Source organism: Poromitra crassiceps, assembly GCF_964638095.1.
Source record: "Poromitra crassiceps genome assembly, chromosome: 1".
Taxonomy (NCBI): domain Eukaryota; kingdom Metazoa; phylum Chordata; class Actinopteri; order Beryciformes; family Melamphaidae; genus Poromitra; species Poromitra crassiceps.
In genome coordinates, this window is record NC_139623.1 from 48,712,441 (window position 1) to 48,732,333 (window position 19,893).

Here is a 19,893-nt window from a genome sequence, read left to right on the forward strand (position 1 = left end):
TGCAATAGAGTGCAACGGGGCAGCCGAGCCCGCCACTGGGATACCCCACACTCAGGTAGGCATGGCGAACGTTGGGACCAACAACACGGGGCACAGTCAGCCGGCCGGCGTCAATCATTCCCACAAGATAGCCGGACACGACAGCTGGGACCCCCCCAGAGGGCGAGACCAGCCATCACAATCACCTATTCCCAGAATTCACCTCCTGGCCCTGCCCGGGCTCATGGAGACAACTCCAGCCAAGGCCGCTAGGGATGCCAAGAAGTCAGAGCAGAGGAAGCCAAGAACGGCCCCCAAGCCCGTTCCCCCAGAAAAAGGAGGCCACCCGGCCCCCTCTGGGGACGAGAGGCTGGACACCTACGCCATAATGGACAACGGCTCAGAGTGGAGCGTGCTCCTACACTCAGCAGCACAGCAGCTGGCCCTTACCGGCCCGCCAGAGGACACGCCTTCGCGGACGGTGAGGCAGGAGCCCCAGATGCTTCACAGGGCGGCCGTCTCCCTCATCGTCTCGCCGGCAATTTGCCCAGAGCAGACCTATCGCACCAAGAGAGCCTTTACGGAACCGAACCTTGGTCTAGGCAAGCAACCTTACCCCATCACCGCCCTGCAGCAGAAATTCCGCCCGAGGAATTTGCCCCTCCATCAGTTCGGGAGGATCCATCTTGTCCTGCTCATACAGCACCTATGGAAAAGGAGACCGGGCTGGGATGACCCAGTCCTACCCGAGACACTGCTGCAGGCCTGGGAAGAGTGGGAGGACGAGCTACCGCAACCGCAGGTAGCTGTTGTGGTCGACATTACGCGGGGAAGGCCCCTTCCCGCACTCACCACCAGCCGTTGGGGTTGCGGACCCCCCTTCCTTCTTCCCAGCCCAGATCGCTGGCCAGAGACACCCCAACTCCACACAACCTCGGATCAGGGCGAGGAGTTGAGGAAGCCAAGTTACGGTGGCCTCAGGTCGGCTCCCCCCATGCCGGAGGAGTGTACGACCTTCGGTGCTATCATCGAGGATCCCACACCGGCGCTCCATGGGGTGGCCAACAAGGCACTAAGGGCCGAGGACTATAGTAAGGCCGAGGCTGCCCTCCAACGAGGGCAGACAAACTGCTTCCTCGCCGACCTTACGCCGCTGAGTTTCCTCAACTGGAAGCTCAAGCCACCAGAGGCCCCTCACTCCCTCGCTGACCCTACGCCGCTGAGTTTCCTCAACTGGAAACTCAAGCCACCCGAACCAGAGGCCCCTCACTACAGCAGTAGCTGGGTAGACCCCCAGCTCCTGAGCAGCTCCCGTGCTGACCTCACGCAGCTGAGTTTCCTCAACTGGAAACTCAAGCCACCAGAGGCCACTACAGCTCACTACAGCAGTTGCTGGGTAGACCCCCAGCTCCTGAGCAGCTCCCGCGCTGACCTCACGCCGCTGAGTTTCCTCAACTGGAAACTCAAGCCACCAGAGGCCACTACAGCTCACTACAGCAGTTGCTGGGTAGACCCCCAGCTCCTGCACACATTTTGGCCAATGGGGACAGTCACCAAATTTTCCCCTGGACTGGACAACAACGTGTAGACCCGTACCTACACCCGGCCGGTGGCCAAGCGGACCACAGCCCCCCTCACTGCCAGACTAATCAACCAAGCCCTGCCTATACCAGGTGGGCCTGGAGGGCCATTCCAGCCATTTCTGGAAGAATACAGATTCCCCACAGGAATCTGAGGGCGGCTGTAGAAAACGATCTGTAATGGCCCACCATCAGGCCTGTTCTTGGGGCAATTGACGCCCACAAACCAACGCGCCAACGACGTAATGAGATGATGATGTCAGAGTTCACCTGTGAGGTCATCAGCAATGTCAGACGGTCTAGGCTGACTGCAATGGCATACGTGAATTTATGAGGTCACCGATGATGTCATACCTCCCCGGACGTTGTGACATCACCAATGATGTCATACACCAAATGGGGGGTATATAACAAGGTGTTCTGTTATGGTATTGTATTCTTGGTCCTATGTTTCCCTTTCTGTATACGACGTATACTGCTTCTGCCTGATACTCAATAAAGATAGCCTGAAAAGACATCTCTGTGGTTCTAACCGATCACTGCCCGTGAGCCCTCACCTACGATCCAGCACACTTCACACTTCACCCAAGGCAAGCACATAAACTTCCTTACAGTTATTACCTGAAAGATTTAGTAAGTAATGTCTGAATATTTAATTGATTTTGAGAATATGGACGGGGCATTTGAATTCAATGGCCACCCGTATTTATTTGAGCCGGGGTATACGGATGAACAGCTGCTACAAACTGAAGAGCGGACATGAGGAGACAGAGAGAGGAGCAACAGGCAGAGAGAGGATAAACAGCTCCTACAAACTGAAGAGCGGACATGTTTTCTCTCTCTGTCCACTGTCAGCTGGTTTCATGGACGTAGGTGCATCATGCGTGTGCTGGAGGCGGGGCACATGTGCACCGCGGCTGCCAGCTGAAACCATCTTGGACCAAAATCACAAAACACAAAAAGTGACAAAAACAGGGTTCAGGTTGAAAAATTCGCCTTTAAGGCAGCGACCAATTTGGCCCAGATGTCAATTTAGGAGTGTGAGTGTGGGCCACAAACAGACTTGTTTTTGCATTTATCCAGCTGGATAAAACTCAGAAATGCAAAAACAAATCGGTTTTTGTTTTTGAGAAGCTGAAATTTCACAAGTTTTCATCCAAACACTGACAATAATGTTATTTTATGACCTTATATGTTAATCTACTGTATGAGTTCAATACAGTACACTAATACACTCTGTTATATGTGAATGAGGTGTACTGTAATTATTTGGAATAACACTACCGTAATCAGTCAATCGAAAAATAACTGGAATTTGCACACACACACACACACACACACACACACACACACACACACACACACACACACACACACACACACACACACACACACAGATAGTAAAATAAAAGTGATAGATTGTTGAAGCTTGGAAGTAAAAAGTACTTTCTAAACGAATGACCTTACTAAAACAAAGTGTTGTTATTTCAATATTTAGCATGGTGATACATCACCTCTTCACTAGACATTTCTGGTGGATCTCTGGCCTAATAATTTAATAATTAGCTAGTTTACTTTTCTCTCATGTGAAAAAAATTGACATGTGACTTTATTATTTGTGTCAGTTGCAGGCCACCATAGATCATGGCGATGGGAGTGGGTACCGGTACTTCTAACCTGATGCTGCCAGATGGTTTGTTTTCACATAACCATCTGGGAAACCGTTTCAAAGGGCAGGCACCTTCAAAAAATACCTGGCAGGTGATTGGATGAACCATCTGTCTATCACGGGCTCGCTCTCGCTGGCGTCACAGTTAAAAGCCAGCCCGTTAGCTGCCTCATGGGATGCTGATTTGTGCAAAACCACTGGTGGTTTGGATTTGAACCAATAGATTGGAGTGTGGCAAAATGGATTTGTTGTGTGATCGTGATCTCATGATCTCGTGTGAATCCAGTTGCCTCGCAGGGTTAGGGTACTTGTGTAAGAGGAGGATTCAATCAATGTTGTTGCAGTTCCTACTGGTCGCCCATAAGTGGTACAGTAACATGCTTCAAATCAGTATCCATTTAACTTCATAATTGTGTATTGTTTTAGTGGACAAAGAAAATCGAAAGTAACTGAAAGCAGTATTACAACACTACTTTTTAATCCAATGCATCACAGTATCGATTCAACTGGGTTAGCGGGTATTCTGACTATTTTTTTAAAGCAAACTTCACACTCTTGTCGAACATGAAGCACCAAGTGAACATGTTCTGCTCTTGGCTTGAGCATAATTACAGCCCAACAACAATGCGTGAGTAAAGCGTTGTGCGTGGGCGGGGGACTGGAGACGATCAAAAAGGCAAACTTGGCAGGAAATTATTTACCTGGCAGAACCTAGAATCCTCGATCTACTCGTAAAAACACACGGCTTAACAACAAACTCAATCAACCTGGCCTTGGAAAAACACAATGTTCTTGGAGAGACCTCAAGGTGAAACGAATATTCCCTTTATTTGTTTTTTCTTTTTCATTCCATTGTCCGAACTATCCTGTTTGTGTTGTGTCCTCCTCCATGTTTCGACATGGACTTTAAAGCACAACAGCTGCTGAGCGCTACAAGATATAACAACAACAAGAAGGGATTTTTTTCCCGGGGGGGGGGGGGGGATTAGCTGTGCATGAATAATAGAATGCTGTCTGCAGTTAGTCTGCCAGCACAAGCCCATCACTGGGTCTGGAGCCTACGGGGCAAGGCACACTCACTCACACACACACACACACACACACACACACACACACACACACACACACACACACACACACACACACACACACACACACACACACACACACACACACACACACACACACACACACACACACACACACACACACAGGCCCACGTGCACATCCATCTCCACTCTTACAGCTACTCCCTTCCCTTAGTCAGTTTGTTGACTTGAAACAGATGGGGGGAAAAGGACTGAGTCACGATCAGTCACATTACCTTTCTTTGGAAACACTTTCAAATGTCTCATGTAGATGCAGCTAAGATCATCTCACCTCCACTGGAAGCTCGCACATGGAAGGAGGGGGGGATTTGACAGAGAAGATGATTCAGAAATCTCTAAGTCCAAATATCCGGATTGACCGTGTGGAAGTGTCCTTGAGCAATTTGTTTATATGTGATATAGAGATTTTTTTTTTTTTGTCATTTATAGTATCAAACAGGGTTCTACAGTATATGATACAAACCTAGAGAAACATAGCACTATTAAAGAGCCTGTTTTGTTAAGATTGTAGACTTGAGAAGAGTGAATAAGACGGACTACGCCTGGACTTTCAATACTACAGGGCAAAAATGGATGAATTCAAGTCAACTTCAACTCAAGGAATGCTGGTCTGGCCCCGTGATAAATGACAGACCTGTGAGGAGGAGGAAACTCCTACCGTAGGCCTGAACTCCCATAACCCTTCACTAGAGTCGAACTGACTTTAATCCACTAAAGCTATAAATATTTACAGTCAGTCACTGCTAGAGATCAGTAGTCTCGCTAGCCAGCCTCCTCTCCCTTCCGTCCGAGGACGGAAGGGAGAGGAGGCTGGCTAGCGAGACTAAGAGATCAGTAACCGGATGCTGCCAGATGTTTTGTTTTCACATAACCATCTGGGAACGAGTCACTCTGGAAACCGTTTCAGAGGGCAAAATACCTGGCAGGTGATTGGATGAACCATCCGTCTCTCATCATCACAGGCTCGCTCTCGCGTCACACCAAAGCCCGGCCCTAGTTGCCTCTGGACACTGATTGGTGCAAACCACTGGTGGTTCAGAGTCAAACCAATAGATTGGAGCGTGACAAGATGGATTTGTCATGTGATCGTGATGTCATGATCTCACACAAAGCTGCCTCGCAAGTAAGAGATCAGTAGATCAATTTTCAATACTGACTCTATAAGAAAAGGTCTGGCTAGGGGTCCTCTTTTTCACAGCCTAATGTTGGCAGGTGTGTGTGTGTGTGTGTGTGTCCATTTTGAACCAGCTAGTAGCCTTATATTGTTATTTAGCCTTTCTGCTGCTATTGCATGGTTAAGGGGGGTTGGTATAAGTGGAAGTGGTCCCTGGGAAATGTGGTTTGGTACGTAGTGGTACTTGGATGGAAAAGTTTGGGAACCCCTGATCTAAATGACAAGTGATGGTGAGCCTGGGAACCTTGATAACTAATTAAGTGTTAACAATGATCTGCATGTGAACTGCACTTTTTCCCGATCGTCCCGATACAAACAGACCTTGGAGCCTTTCCTCCAGGTGAGGGAAAGCAGTACTAACCAGTGGGACCTTGGCACCGTTCTCCCGGCAGGGGTGCAGGGCGGAGGGATGGCTAGTCAGCATGCTCCTAAACAGAGCCACATGTCCCAGGGTCGGGTCCAACCAATCGTGTGCCGCGGGCTGGACCTCAGCCCCCATGGAGCCCGCTGGATCACTTTCAACACGAGGAGGAACAACGCACCACCGCTTTTACAAGTATGCACAAACCCATATCACACAACTCCAAGACTGCTTCATCCAATCAGCATGAAGCTTGGCTCAGACGTGCATTTTAATACAATACATCCATTCTCTTAATGGCCAATAGGAGCCGCCGCTAATGCCAGAAGTTACAGAATTTGGTCAAGTGGAATGACATCAAATTTAGTGAAGATGCTTAGACTCGAGCCAAGTTTAAGCACATGTGGTGGTTTGGTTGAAGTTGGTTGGTAAAATCCCAATTAAAAAAACTAGAGTCAGCAAACTGGTGACTGCTCCCCCACCGTTTATTAGTATCACTACAAAGTGTGTGACGTTTCTGGCAAAGCCCTTCCTCAGACATATCTATTGTTTTTTCACTTGCACTTCAGTCCTGCACCTGGTAAAGGTACATTCAGCGATGTTTTTGTGTTAAAATAAGTGTTAAATGGCTCTATATTCTGACAGCAATCACTGAAATAGTGTTTGGTGCATGTTAGGGGCATTGGATTCAGGGTGAAAGAAAATATATAGTCCTTTATAGGCTTCGCGATCTGACCTTCCGTTTACCCGAAAATGTCAACCTTTCTCTGATCGGATAGTTTGAGGTCGGCGCCAATTTCTTTATCCAATCAGAGAAAAGTTGACATTTTCTGGGAAACGGAAGGTTAGATCGAGATGCCTATAAAGGACTATATGTATTTTTTCACCCCGAATCCAACGCTGCCATCCGGGGAGGGGGGGGGGGGGGGGGGGGGGTTCAGGGGTTACAAGTCACTGACCAAACACTATTTCAGTGATTGCTGTCAGAATATATAGCCATTTAACACTTATTTTAACACAAAAACATCGCTGAATGTACCTTTAAATGTTTGGATGTGCGTGCTTTAGTTTAACTTCTTAAAATCCCTATAAAACCTGGTCTACATCAGGCCCTCGATTTGCAGTGTGTATTGCATTCCCAAATCCTGCATGCAAAAGCCACTCTGTGGTTTTCCATCATTCCATGCAGTCATCAGTGATGTCATCACTGATTGACATCATACATAGGCATTGTGACATCACTGATGATGTCATCAGTGACACACACACACACACACACACACACACACACACACACACACACGAGAGACTGAGGGAGAGAGAGGAGAGGGACAGAGAGAGGGGGAGACTGAGGGAGGCAGAGAGAGGGGGGTAGACACATTTCAGAGCCAAAATCACAAAAAGTGAGTCTTAAACACGCCATTTTAAATATCAGTGCAATGTCCATTTACTCCATTTCATAAGGGACATTCTAAAATCTCACAAGGGAAAATTCACATCAAAGGAGCCTATACCAGACAAACATGTTGGGGAAATCAACTCAGACAGCTAACAGTAATATGGGTATTGTCTGACTGCTGATTGTCTGGAGAAAGCCTCTATTGTTGCATGGTTGACGCAGGCCTGGAAACATCCAGACTGCTGTAAGCCTTCAAAGTGGTGACAGAGGATTCCTGCAGCGGTCTGCACACTTCACAGGCTGCTGCTTGAACCTCAGACACAACTATTTGTCAAACCCAGACCATGAACTGAAGTGGTGGTGGTGCAAATTGTCAAAACCATAGCAGTCTTGTGTAAGCCTCTCCAGGGAGGGATATGTCCCAAAAAATGTCAGTGTTGTTTAAGTCTTTGTGGTTCTATGATTTTCTTTTTCACCCACAATTTTCTGTTTTAATGTTTTATACACACCAACAACACGCCAGTATGGAGTATTGGTGTTGGTTGAGATGTGTATACAAGAGACATTGTTAATATTGATGAAGCACAAATGCAGTGGTGGGTGGGCGGATTTGAGGAAGTTGAAAGTTTCCAAAAGCAATATCTTGTACGATCACATATTGCTCTAAAGTTTGCCTGTGGGTGATCAATGCTCTAAAATTTGCCTGTGGGTGATTGAGGTCGCACATCATGGACTTTCTGAGGATGCAGAAAAATGATGTGTGTATCAATAGTAGCAGTGTTGGTAATGTCGGTATGTGTTGTTTGTTTTTGGTGTGTGTGTGTGTGTGTGTATATCTGAGTTTGTTTAACTTTTGTTCTGAAAATTGAAAAAAAATAGTAGCAGTGTTGGGCAAGTTACTTTCAAAATGTAATATACTACATATTACTAGTTACTTTCATTTGAAAGTAATAAGTTACTTTACAATATTACTGTCCGTGTAGAGGAACTCATTACTTATTACACTACTTTTGCAGCTACTACAGCAGCAGAATGACATCGCCGCCCCGGAACCATCCTGAAAAATCTTTTCAACCACCTTGAAGTCAGTGTAAACAATCCAAAATTGTAAATTGTATTATTGTCCTTTGGAAATTATTTTATCTTTTTTAAATATATGCTTTGATAAAAAGAAAAAAAACTCAATTTGTAACTTGAGTTACTTGACAAAGTACAGATCCTTTCCAAAAAATTTGAATATCATGGAAAAGTTAGTTTTTTTCCATAATTCCTTTCAAAAAGTGAAACTTTCATAGATTATAGATTCATTACACACAAAGTGAAATATTTCTAGCCTTTGTTTCATTTTTCATAATTTTGGCCTACAGCTCCAGAAAACCCCCAAAACAGTATTTCAAGAAATTAGAATAGTGTGAAGAAAATCAGCAGTTACTTCTCAGTTATGACTGACTTCAGCCTCAGTCCACTCCCTCTGAATCTCCCCTAAATTCTTTAATCGTCTTTGCTTGACAATCCGCTGAAGCCCACGGTTATCAATGTTATTTCCATATTCTTTTTGGAAAGGATCTGTAACTGGTATAATATTACTGAAATCCTATAAGTAATAAGTTATATTAGTTATTATTAGCACGTAGGCCTGATTTGTTATGAATTTTCAAAGTTTTAAACTTTAGACGGTCGCTGTAGCGCCACCATCAGGACTATTGGCACCAAATTCGCATCAACGAAGTTTGGCATGGGACTGGACCTTTGTGCAAAGTTTGGTTTATTTTCATACATGGGAAGTACAACTTCCCGGGAGAAGAATAATAATACAGGCAAATACAATAAGTGGCCCTGCCGCTTCGCTGCCCCGGCCACTAAAAATACGGTTCACCTCAGCTTTCCGTTGGGAGATTCTACCCCCCACCCCCCTTTTTTTTTAACAGGTGCATAGAACCTTTAGAGTAACTATGTATTTTTTTGTGATATTTTGTATGCTGTGATCTATTCACTTTTTTATATATTGTCTTGTTTTCGCTGTACTGACCTTAACAAAGTGAATTTCCCTTGTGGACAATAAAGTACAACTTGACTTGACTACTTTGGAACAATGGACTCTCCGACTTGATGTCATCTTGTGATCACGGCTCTTAGAATGCCATGGCAGGACAGGACTACTTGCTGGAGGTTTGGTTTCTGGTTGACATTACAATGTCTGCTTTGCCGTAAAACAGGAACTCAGATGTCTCATGATGATCATGAAGTTCCGCAGCCAAATTCTACAGAAAACTTCAATTCGAATTGAAGCATTCTTCCCTTATGACTTGAAAGCAGCTTTCAGCTCCATTTCGCAGAAAACCAGATATTCTTCTAGTGGCATGTTCACGTTTCATTTCCCCCCTTCTGTGCTCAAAAGCTCTCTCTTTTTTTTTAAACACAAGTGGCTGGTAAAGAAGTACAAACTGAACGTGTTCCACCACAGCTGCTTTATTGTACAGATTAAATTATTTATTTCTCTCAACGAGTCTTCTAGTTTGAAAAGGTATAAAATAAATGCACGGTTTGAAACTATGTGAAAACAAATCCACACTTTGTGAAATTCTCACATCGACATCTTGAACTTCCATTATGTTAGAAAAAAAACGTACATTGGTGAATGCATTTATTAGTGTGTGTGTTTTCTTTTTTAGGGTTCAGATCAGATCAATCTCCACCTTTCCCTACTGCGTTTCTGAATCCATTTGAAATGCACAGAAGTGTCACGCATGATGCGGGTGCAGCTCAGTCAGACGCATCCAACTAACATCTGATGAAAATCCTTCAAAAGTATCAAAAGGGCATGTCCCATCTGCAATGGGACAGTGACTTTCTACAAAAAAATATGTACGGCTGAAAAGAATTCCTTAGGGAAATTGATTTGAAACACTTGTTGAAAACATGTAGAGGTGTGGGGGCACAAGGCCAATGTTGTATTCAGCTGATTTCCAAATCATCCGGTCATGATGAAAGTAAAAAGTATGAAAGTGTAGCCTTGCACACTCCTGTAAGCGATGTTACTCACATATTTGAACAATTGAGTGTGTTTTGAGAGGTTGCTTTCCAACTGTCTGCTGTCTAGGATCAGACCACATTTCTACATCCATCCAACGCTCCTCTGTGGCGATGAAAACCACATGTCCATTTGTTGTCTACATTATTTTACAAAGAAAAAGAAAGAAAGAAGGAGAGAGGGTCTCTTTGTCCAGTGGGTCGGAGGCCACAGAGAAAATCAGATCAGTCTTGTTACATATCAGAAGCCCGGTGTAGGTACCAGATGTGGCCGGGCTGCCAGATCTGTTCGGGGGCCTGCACGTACAGATGACGTCACGCATTATGTTTGGCTGTACATCGGAAAGCCGATCTGGCAGGCCGAGACGTATATGCAGTATGTTCTATGCAGCTACGAGACGGTAGATATGGGTTAGTAGCGTACCAATACTTAGCGTACTAAAGTGTATTTTAAAGCTCCCACATCATTTACTTTCAAAAAGCATGGGTCACATTCATGAGAAACGCCCTCCCCTACACTTGAATCGTGACTTGATGTAACATTAGCTTGCGTGCCCAAATGTCCGACAATACCAGTAGCTTAACGTTAGCTAATCTTGCCATTCAATTACATTATTTAGCTTCAGCTAACATGTTGTTTGCGGGAAAAACAATATTCTCAGCATCCATGCAACGAAGCTGGAAACCGATTTCACCATTGAAATCAGTGTGACTTGTACCGTATATTGGTCGTCTATTGCTTCAGTCAGTGGCGAACTGAGAAATCGTGACATGACGTGAAGCGCCAACGTTTGTGCACACTTCCATAGCCTAGTGCAGTGGTATGTGGAGGTACTACAGGTGGCACTAGATAGAAAGGGCTAAACGGAAACAAGTAAGAATAAATCATGAAAATAAATGAAACCGTCAGTTGAGCCCCTGAGAAAGGTATTGGTAGGTGCATTTGTATCTACTGTGGTTTATATGGTTTATCACATGACTCCCTGAGAAGGGTATTTGTAGGTGTGTCTGTAGCTGAGAAGGGTAATTTGTAGGTGTGTCTGTAGCTGAGAAGGGTATTTGTAGGTGTGTCTGTAGGGTTAGGGTTAGGGGGTTGGGTTTCCATCCACCTGTTTCTATGCAAAATTTTAAATTGCGCATTAAAATCCTGAGTGGAAACACCAGAAAATTCGATAAAACCTCAAAATATAGCAAAAAAAGTTTTCACACTGGAGGGAGGCAGAGAAGTAGGGTGTATCGATCAAAAGAAATGCGATAAATGCAATGGAAACAGCTTTAGCGAATCTGTAACCAAACTCCATTCAAAAACATGCAGTTTTAACAGAGGAAGACAGCGGGATTTCAGGCGACTCACATACAGAATTGACATTTTATTCACTTACAGTAACATCTCCGTGGATTATATATATGCCGAATTGAAGAGTGGCGTCTGGTAATACATTTTACGTACCTCTGTATAATCAAGAACCATTAAATTAATATGTGATGTTTTTCATAGCGAGACAACGCACGTGTAACGTTAGCAGAGGCAGACAGCAGTGCGCACTCTCTGTCACCAAGCTTTCCATCATGATTTCCTCCACTTCAGTCTGACTATCAGGCTAGGATGTTTTCTCTTTACCTCACATTTATTCAGAGAACGGGGTTAATTTCCCTCGTTTGAGGGTTTGACTGGCGTCTGCCCATGTTTTAATCACGTCAATGAATTGCCCCTCCTCTTCACCATTCCTGATATTACGCATAACGGTAGTGGGTGGAAACATGCGTAATAATCGCATTTTCTTTTGCAGACTTTCTGAAAATTCGATTAAAAGTTGCGATACCTTTGGATGGAAACCCAGCTTCTGTCTAGTTGTTTGATGTCTGAGGAAGGGCTTGTTGCCCGAAAAGTTACACTTTGGTGGGGGCAACAAAACTACTGTCATATGCGGACTCTAATTTGTTATAATAAATGAAATGGTGGGGGCTCACCTGGTAGAGCACAAAGGCTTAGTCCTTCACGCGGCCGACCCGGGTTCGAATTCGACCTGTGGTCCCTACGCCGCATGTCATCCCCCCTCTCTCTCCCCACCTTTCCTGTCTGCCAACTGTCCTATCAAATAAAGGCAAAATGCCATTTCTTATTTCTAATGTTATATTTTTTCAAAAGGTGGGTTATCATTCATTCATTGCATCATATGCTTTATATATACTTTTCTCTTGCAGTTTTCTTAGCAAAATGTTGTCGTCGGGTAAAGGAGGTACATGGATTCAGAAATCAGGGAAAGGTGGTACTGAAACCGAAGTTTGAGACCCACTGGCCCAGCGTAAGTGCAGTGGGATTTTCTTAGCACCACATTTGTCTTTTCCTAAGCCTTTATGAATTCTCCTTCACATCTTTCCTCGACGTTCTCAAGACATACAGCGAATCATAATGCGTCATGATATCATCTCTACTTGCAGGTCCCTGAACAGATCTGGCAGGCCCAACACATCTGGTACCTACACCGGTGCTACCGGAGGTCCGAGGAAGGTGTGTGTGTGTGTGTGTGCGCGCGCGTGTGGGTGCCTAGGGCTGGTCGGGGGCGTCTTCCGTGGGGCTGGCGGCGGCTGCCTCGTCGTTGCTGCTGTCCACCTCCTGCTCCATGGGGCTGTCCTCCTCCAGCTGCTGGCTGGTGTAGTTGGTGATCTCCAGGAAGCCGCTGGGCTCCACCACCACGTTGGACTGGCTGGAGTCCGGCAGGATGGAGTACTGAGGGATGACCTGCAGAGAGGGAGGGAGCGCGCACTGCAGTGTGTGTCATCAAGGTTAGTCTTATAGACCATGGTAACACTTTGTATTAAGTGGTCATGTTAACTAAAGCATTTACCAACAACCTGTATGATAGTGCTGTCATCGTTAGGTGAACGCAGGGCCCGAAATTAGAGCCCGCCACCCGCCAATGGCGGGCAGATTTTAGGTTTGCCGTCTGTCCGCCACGTGGCGGGTCCCAAAATAGTCGTCATGTAATATTAAAACTGTGTGTAGCCGGCTAACATGAGTGCTGAGGCTGTTTCATTCTGGCTCTCCCGTATAGGCTACCAAACGTGACTCTGGAATGAAATGCAGTCGTCAATTTAGCGGAGGTAAATTGACAGCCTACGTCGGGCGAATCAATCAATGAATCAATCGCTCGCACTTGTTGCCGACACTCGTATGATACAGTATATATGAGGAGGAGATAATAGTTATCATGTGTGTTTTGGTGCGCTGCGCAGCTGGCTAACACGAGTGCTTTGTCAGACTGTTTCATTCCAGCTCTCCCGTATAGGCTACCAAACATGACTCTGGAATGGAATGCAGTCGTCAATTTAGCGGAGGTAAAAAGCGTCTTTTAACCTGAGCTCGTATGATGAGGAGATGAATCAAAATGCTTACCACCAATAAAGCCAAAGGGGAGCCGAGAACGAGTGCAGGAGAGCTAACGCAGGTGCCAGGTGTGGAGTGGGAGAGAAAGGTGTATAGCCCAAGTTGTGCGCTGTCTGCACTGAGACTGTCGCAGTTATTACTTTTAGCTGCGTTGTTTTTTTTTATAACAATTTAAGCTCAAGATTGACTTGACATGTATTGATTAATCAATCATCAATTATATTAAAATAATTTGCTTCAAATTTTACTCTGGCCTCTTATTTAAGTGTGTATTCTTCAACGGAATACCTTATCTACTTGAAATGTACTGAAAAAAAAACACAAAAATGTTTTTTTTTTGGCCGGTAAGAAATATGCTTGGCGGGTAGATTTTTGCCATCTACCCGCCACTGGCCGGTGGGTCAAAAAGTTAATTTCGGGCCCTGGGTGAACGGAAAAGAAACGCAACGTAAACTCGCTTGATTAACCAATACTGTGTGGAGGCCACATACAGTATAGTATATTCTAAGAGGCCGTTTAAAATCAGTCCGCGGGCCGCAATTGTCCCCCGGGGCTGAACTTTGTACATGCCTGGTCTAAAACAAAACAATAACGGGAAGGAATGCTTCATTTGATAAAAATTTGCAAAAATTCGTCCACTAATCGCTTTGGATAAAAGAGGTTGGTGGTTCGATTCCCGCCTCCTCCATTCTGCATGTCGAAGTGTCCTTGGGCAAGATACTGAACCCCACATTGCTCCTGATGGTGGTACACATTGCACCCTGCGTGGTAGCCTGCCGCCATCAGTGTGTGAATGGGTGAATGTACCTACTGATTGTAAAGCGCTTTGGATAAAAGCGCTATATAAATGCAGGCCATTTACCATTTACCATTTAGAAATTGTCTAACAATCCTCAAACGAAAATGATAACAAAAAAAAATCCAAAATAAATCCTGTTCACTCCTTACATTTACACCAAAAGTGTGTTACGATGAAGAAAGATTTATTTCCTTGCATTATTCTGACACCTTGGCAGAGCTGGAACTTTGAATAGCCACAATGCAGCCTCCGTTTGCACCAAAGAACAGCTCGTTAGACTATAAGTATGTAGAAGCTTCATCTGCTGATTTGAGCGTGAGCATGAACACTTCCAACACTGAAACCTACTGTATACTGTATACTCAGTGCTACAATAATACAATACTAACAACTAACAATCAGTGCACATCTCATTAAAAGTCAGATATGGAGCCATTCACCACTGCACGATCCCACTGGATTTGTAGGAGACAGCTTACCTCGATCACATCCAGGTCTTCTTTGTTCCGCTGCGCGCTGAGGCCTTGCATGCGGCTGAACTGGCTGTGCTGGGGCTTGGGCTTGGGGTGGGAGTGGTGCATGGAGGTGCCGGAGCTGCTGATGAACTGGCCCGAGTCCAACGCCCCCGAGACGGCCCGCGCCCCCACGTCCAGGGCCTTCCCCAGTGGGCTGCAGTCGCTGGACGAGTCCACCACCATGGGTTCGGTGCTCGGGTCAATCTCCGCCTCCATCATGGAGATCTTCAGGATGTCGGACACCGAGGGTTTGCCGCCCGCTGGCCTGGACCTGGGCTCGGGGACCAGCTTGGCGGCCGCCTCGCCGCTGCTGAAGACGGGCGCGGAGTGGTGGGCGCTGCCGAAGGTGATCTTGGTGACGGTGGCGCTCTGCGTGATGATTGGCTGCTGCATTGAAGAGATTGAATATTTGGTAAACACTTGCATTCTTAATACCGGCAAGAAATGAAAAATGAAAAAAGTGTTTTACAGTGATTTTATAAGAGCTAAGAAGAAAAGCTGCTTTACAATGCCTATTTGTCCTACAATTGGCAAACTGGGGGGAACAGAGGACTGACGGGGGGACAACACATATGTGCCAACACTCCCGACTTTTGCGTGAGTCTCCCCATTTCTCGCGCTGTGCTCCCGATTGGTAATTTCTCCCGTTAGGGGCCTGTAGCAGGCTTAGTTTGAAAGCCAGAGTGAAATGACCTATGACTAGCCTGGTAAACCAGCCATTCACGTGAACTCACATTTCATTTCGTTCTACCAGACCGTGTGGCCTCAAGCCCTGGGAGGGCTTTTGCAGAAACTGCAAAGCGTACGAGCCAATCAGCGACCCGCCTCGTAGTTGACATCATAACCGGCCAATCAGGAACGTCGCTAGCAAAACAGTAATGGCTGCCTCCTTGCCTGTCCGCCTTGAGGAGTAATGTCAACATTCGTCTAGTTGAAACAGCCATAAAGTGCAGATATTGCAGAAATAGACTCAATAACAACAATTAAACTATAATGACCGCACCACGGATTTAGTGACCTAGTGACATAGTGACATAGTGACCTTGACCTTTGATAACCAAAATGGAATCAGTTCAATCCTTGCGTCAAGTCGATGTTTGAGCCGAAAAAGAAGAAATTCCATCAAGCCGTTCTTGAGATATCACGCTAACGAACTTGGGAATGGCGTTCGTGAGGTCACAGTGACCTTGAACTTTGACCACCAAAATGTAATCAGTTCATCCTTGAGGCAAAGTTAATGTTTGAGGCAAATTTGATTAAATTCCGTTAAGGCATTCCTGAGATATGATGTTTACAAGCTTGAAAATGGCGTTGGAGAGGTCACAGTGACCTTGACCTTTGACCACCAAAATGTAATCCGTTCATCCTTGCACCCAAGTCGATGTTTGAGGTAAATTTGATGAAATTCCGTCAAGGGCATTCCTCAGATATCTTGTTAACGAACATCGGACGGACGTACGGACGGACAACCCGGATCCATAATGCCTCCGGCCTGGCTATCGCCGGCGGAGGCATAACAAGTACAGAAGTATGCAACAGCAGAGTTTCTGGGCTGAAAATATGTTTTTGCCGTTCTCCCGAGTGGATTTGGGTTTGACTGGAGCCAACGCTGATTGGCTGAAGTTGTCTGTCTGTCAAGGCAAGTACACCCGCCCAACTTCCGCCCACTGCAAAGAGTGTTGTGAAAGCTTCAGGCCAGACGGGAACGAAGAATGAAATGAAATGTGAGTTCACGTGACCGGCTGGTTCACCACGCTATCCCTTGACCTCTCACCTCAAGATATCTGAATGAAAATGACAGAACAAGTTTGGGAACCACTGGCTTATGGCTTCCCTAAGCAGGCAGTGCTGCACACCTGCCTGACCTGAACACTCACCTGGCTGACTGGGTGGTGGGCCTGCACACCTGCCTGACCTGAACACTCACCTGGCTGACTGGGTGGTGGGCCTGCACACCTGCCTGACCTGAACACTCACCTGGCTGACTGGGTGGTGGGCCTGCACACCTGCCTGACCTCAACACTCACCTGGCTGACTGGGTGGTGGGCCTGAGCACTCACCTGGCTGCAGGAGGTCTTCTCCGTGCTGACTGGGTGGTGGGCCTGCAGCGGCGGGGGCCCGGACATGGGCGTATGGATGGGCCTGTGGTGGGACGTGGGTGCTTGCTGGAGCTTGGGGAGCTGGGGCGTCAACAGGGACTTGGTCGGTGTACCCGGGGCGGCGACCTTCGCCCCTCCCGGGCCCGACACCGGCGGCAGTCTGTCCTTGGGACTCTGGGTCAAGACCTGGAGCTTGGCTGGACACTGGCCCTGGAGCTTGGGGAGCTTCTTGGTCAGAGACGGTGTGGAGGGGAAGGCTGCGGAGGAGGAGGAAGAGGAGGGCTGGCTGATCTGCGGCCTGCTCTGAAGCTGCGGCAGCGGTGGCGGCTGCGCGGAGCCGGGAGCGAGTCGCCTCTGCTCGGCCTCCGCCTGGCCGGACGGCAGCGGCTGAGGGCCCGAGGAGGAGTGGCTTGTGGGCTTCGGGGGGTCCGCCGCAGACTGGCTGGAGCGGTAGAACAACCCCGTCTGGGGGTCCAGGGTGTCACCCTCCAGCTCCCCCGCCTCCAGCACAGCCTCCGTCTTGCCGTGGGTGTCAGAGGGCTGAAACACATTCACAGTGAAGAATACTGAGCGAGATGATTAGGATTATGATACTTTACTAATCCTTGTGGGGCAACTGAGGCACTGCAGCAGCAGAGATAGGATCTATAAGAATAAGGTCAATAAAAAGTACTGAAGATAATGTAAAGTAATTAAAAAATGTAACATATTGAGAATAGATGCAAATAAAGATACTTGGATGTGAGAACGTTATTAACACTATGCCCCGTTTGCACTGTGTGCACAGTGTGTGCCCCGTTGTATGTACAATTTGTTATTTGGCAGAAGCTTTTATCCAGAGCGACTAGTTGTCAGGAGAGAACAACTAGGGTAAGTGCAAGGTTCTAGTCAGGAGAGAACAACTAGTGTAAGTGCAAGGTTCTAGTCAGGAGAGAACAACTATAGTAAGTGCAAGGTTCTAGTCAGGAGAGAACAACTAGTGTAAGTGCAAGGTGCTAGTCAGGAGAGAACAACTATAGTAAGTGCAAGGTTCTAGTCAGGAGAGAACAACTAGGGCAAGTGCAAGGTTCTAGTCAGGAGAGAAGGTTCTAGTCAGGAGAGAACAACTAGGGTAAGTGCAAGGTTCTAGTCAGGAGAGAACAACTAGTGTAAGTGCAAGGTTCTAGTCAGGAGAGAAGGTTCTAGTCAGGAGAGAACAACTAGGGTAAGTGCAAGGCTCTAGTCAGGAGAGAACAACTAGAGTAAGTGCAAGGTTCTAGTCAGGAGAGAACAACTAGAGTAAGTGCAAGGTTCTAGTCAGGACAGAACTAGGGTAAGTGCAAGGTTCTACTCAGGAGAGAACAACTAGAGTAAGTGCAAGGCTCTAGTCAGGAGAGAACAACTAGAGTAAGTGCAAGGTTCTACTCAGGAGAGAACAACTAGAGTAAGTGCAATGTTCTAGTCATGAGATAACAACTAGAGTAAGTGCAGGGCTCTAGTAGTCAGGAGAGAACAACTAGAGTAAGTGCAAGGTTCTACTCAGGAGATAACAACTAGAGTAAGTGCAAAGCTCTAGTCAGGAGAGAACAACTAGAGTAAGTGCAAGGTTCTAGTCAGGAGAGAACAACTACAGTAAGTGCAAGGTTCTAGTCAAGAGAGAACTAGAGTAACTGTAAGGTTCTAGTCAGGAGAGAACAACTAGAGTAAGTGCAAGGTTCTAGCCAGGAGAGAACTATAGTAAGTGCAAGGTTCTAGTCAGGAGAACAACTAGAGTAAGTGCAAGGTTCTAGTCAGGAGAGAACAACTATAGTAAGCGCAAGGTTCTAGTCAGGAGAGAACAACTAGAGTAAGTGCAAGGTTCTAGTCAGGAGAGAACAACTAGAGTAAGTGCAAGGTTCTAGTCAAGAGAGAACTAGAGTAAGTGCAAGGTTCTAGTCAGGAGAGAACTAGAGTAAGTACAAGGTTCTAGTCAGGAGAGAACTAGAAGCTACGCCATAAGCTACGCTATGGTCCAACAGGACCTAGGTGCATAGAGGCCAGGCGCAGACTGCATAATCGGGCACGTCGGGCCGATGCCCGGTGGCCTGGCCTGCAAAAAAAAAAAAAAAAAAATTGCAGGCCAGGCCACTCACTGAACAGCAGGCCAGTATGTATAAGTGTTCCTAGTTGCGTAGATAGCAGGCAGGCAGGCTGCAGGCTGCAGGTAGCCAGGCAGGGAGGAATGAGTTAACTTTTCAGTCAGAAGCTGCTGGGACCCCAGCTCGGGTGGGCAGAGCTTGCTGTTCAATGGTGCCAAAATGGAGGTGCAGAGAGGTGGAAAGCAAGGAGCCTGTATTTATTTATATATATTAGGCTATATAAAAAAAATCTATTGGTCAAATGTAAACAGTAGTGGCTAATCTGAAAGTATGGGTTGGGTTGCTTTTGGGGTTTTCTTCACAAAAGTGGAGAAGGAGGCAGAAGCAGCACTAGCACTGCAGCAGGTGCTCCTGCAGAGCTGGAGGTGGTGTTGAACTTATCAGAATCAGGAACCTTCAGGTAGGCTACAATTTCAGAGCATAAAGTGAAACATGTAGGCTATATGCTTATTGCTTTCACATTAATGTGCTATGGGATTATCAGTAGGACTGCACAATACAATTTAAAGTGGAGATGAAGCAGTTTGATTTTCTTCTATTTGCATTTAACCTCAGACAAGGCAAGACGGGACACTGCACTCTTCCTTAAATTAAGTTTGCTGTGACGCTTTTGTACAGAGGCATGTTTTTGTTTTTACGTCTTCATATTATACTTGCAGTTATCTAGGCAATGT

At 46.3% G+C, this 19,893-nt stretch overlaps 1 protein-coding gene across 1 annotated transcript in view; it reads right to left on the reverse strand.

Moving 5' to 3' along the window:
- Positions 1–9,739: 9,739 nt before the first annotated feature.
- emsy (EMSY transcriptional repressor, BRCA2 interacting) overlaps positions 9,740–19,893 on the reverse strand; it is a 51,051-nt gene continuing 40,897 nt past the window's right edge. The window contains exons 18-20 of the mRNA XM_083645579.1: positions 17,064–17,642; positions 14,968–15,390; positions 9,740–13,068 (exon numbers count right to left, since the gene is read on the reverse strand). Coding sequence (XP_083501705.1) covers positions 12,850–13,068; positions 14,968–15,390; positions 17,064–17,642 — 1,221 coding nt within the window. The 3' untranslated portion in view covers positions 9,740–12,849. The remainder of the gene's footprint in view (positions 13,069–14,967; positions 15,391–17,063; positions 17,643–19,893) is intronic.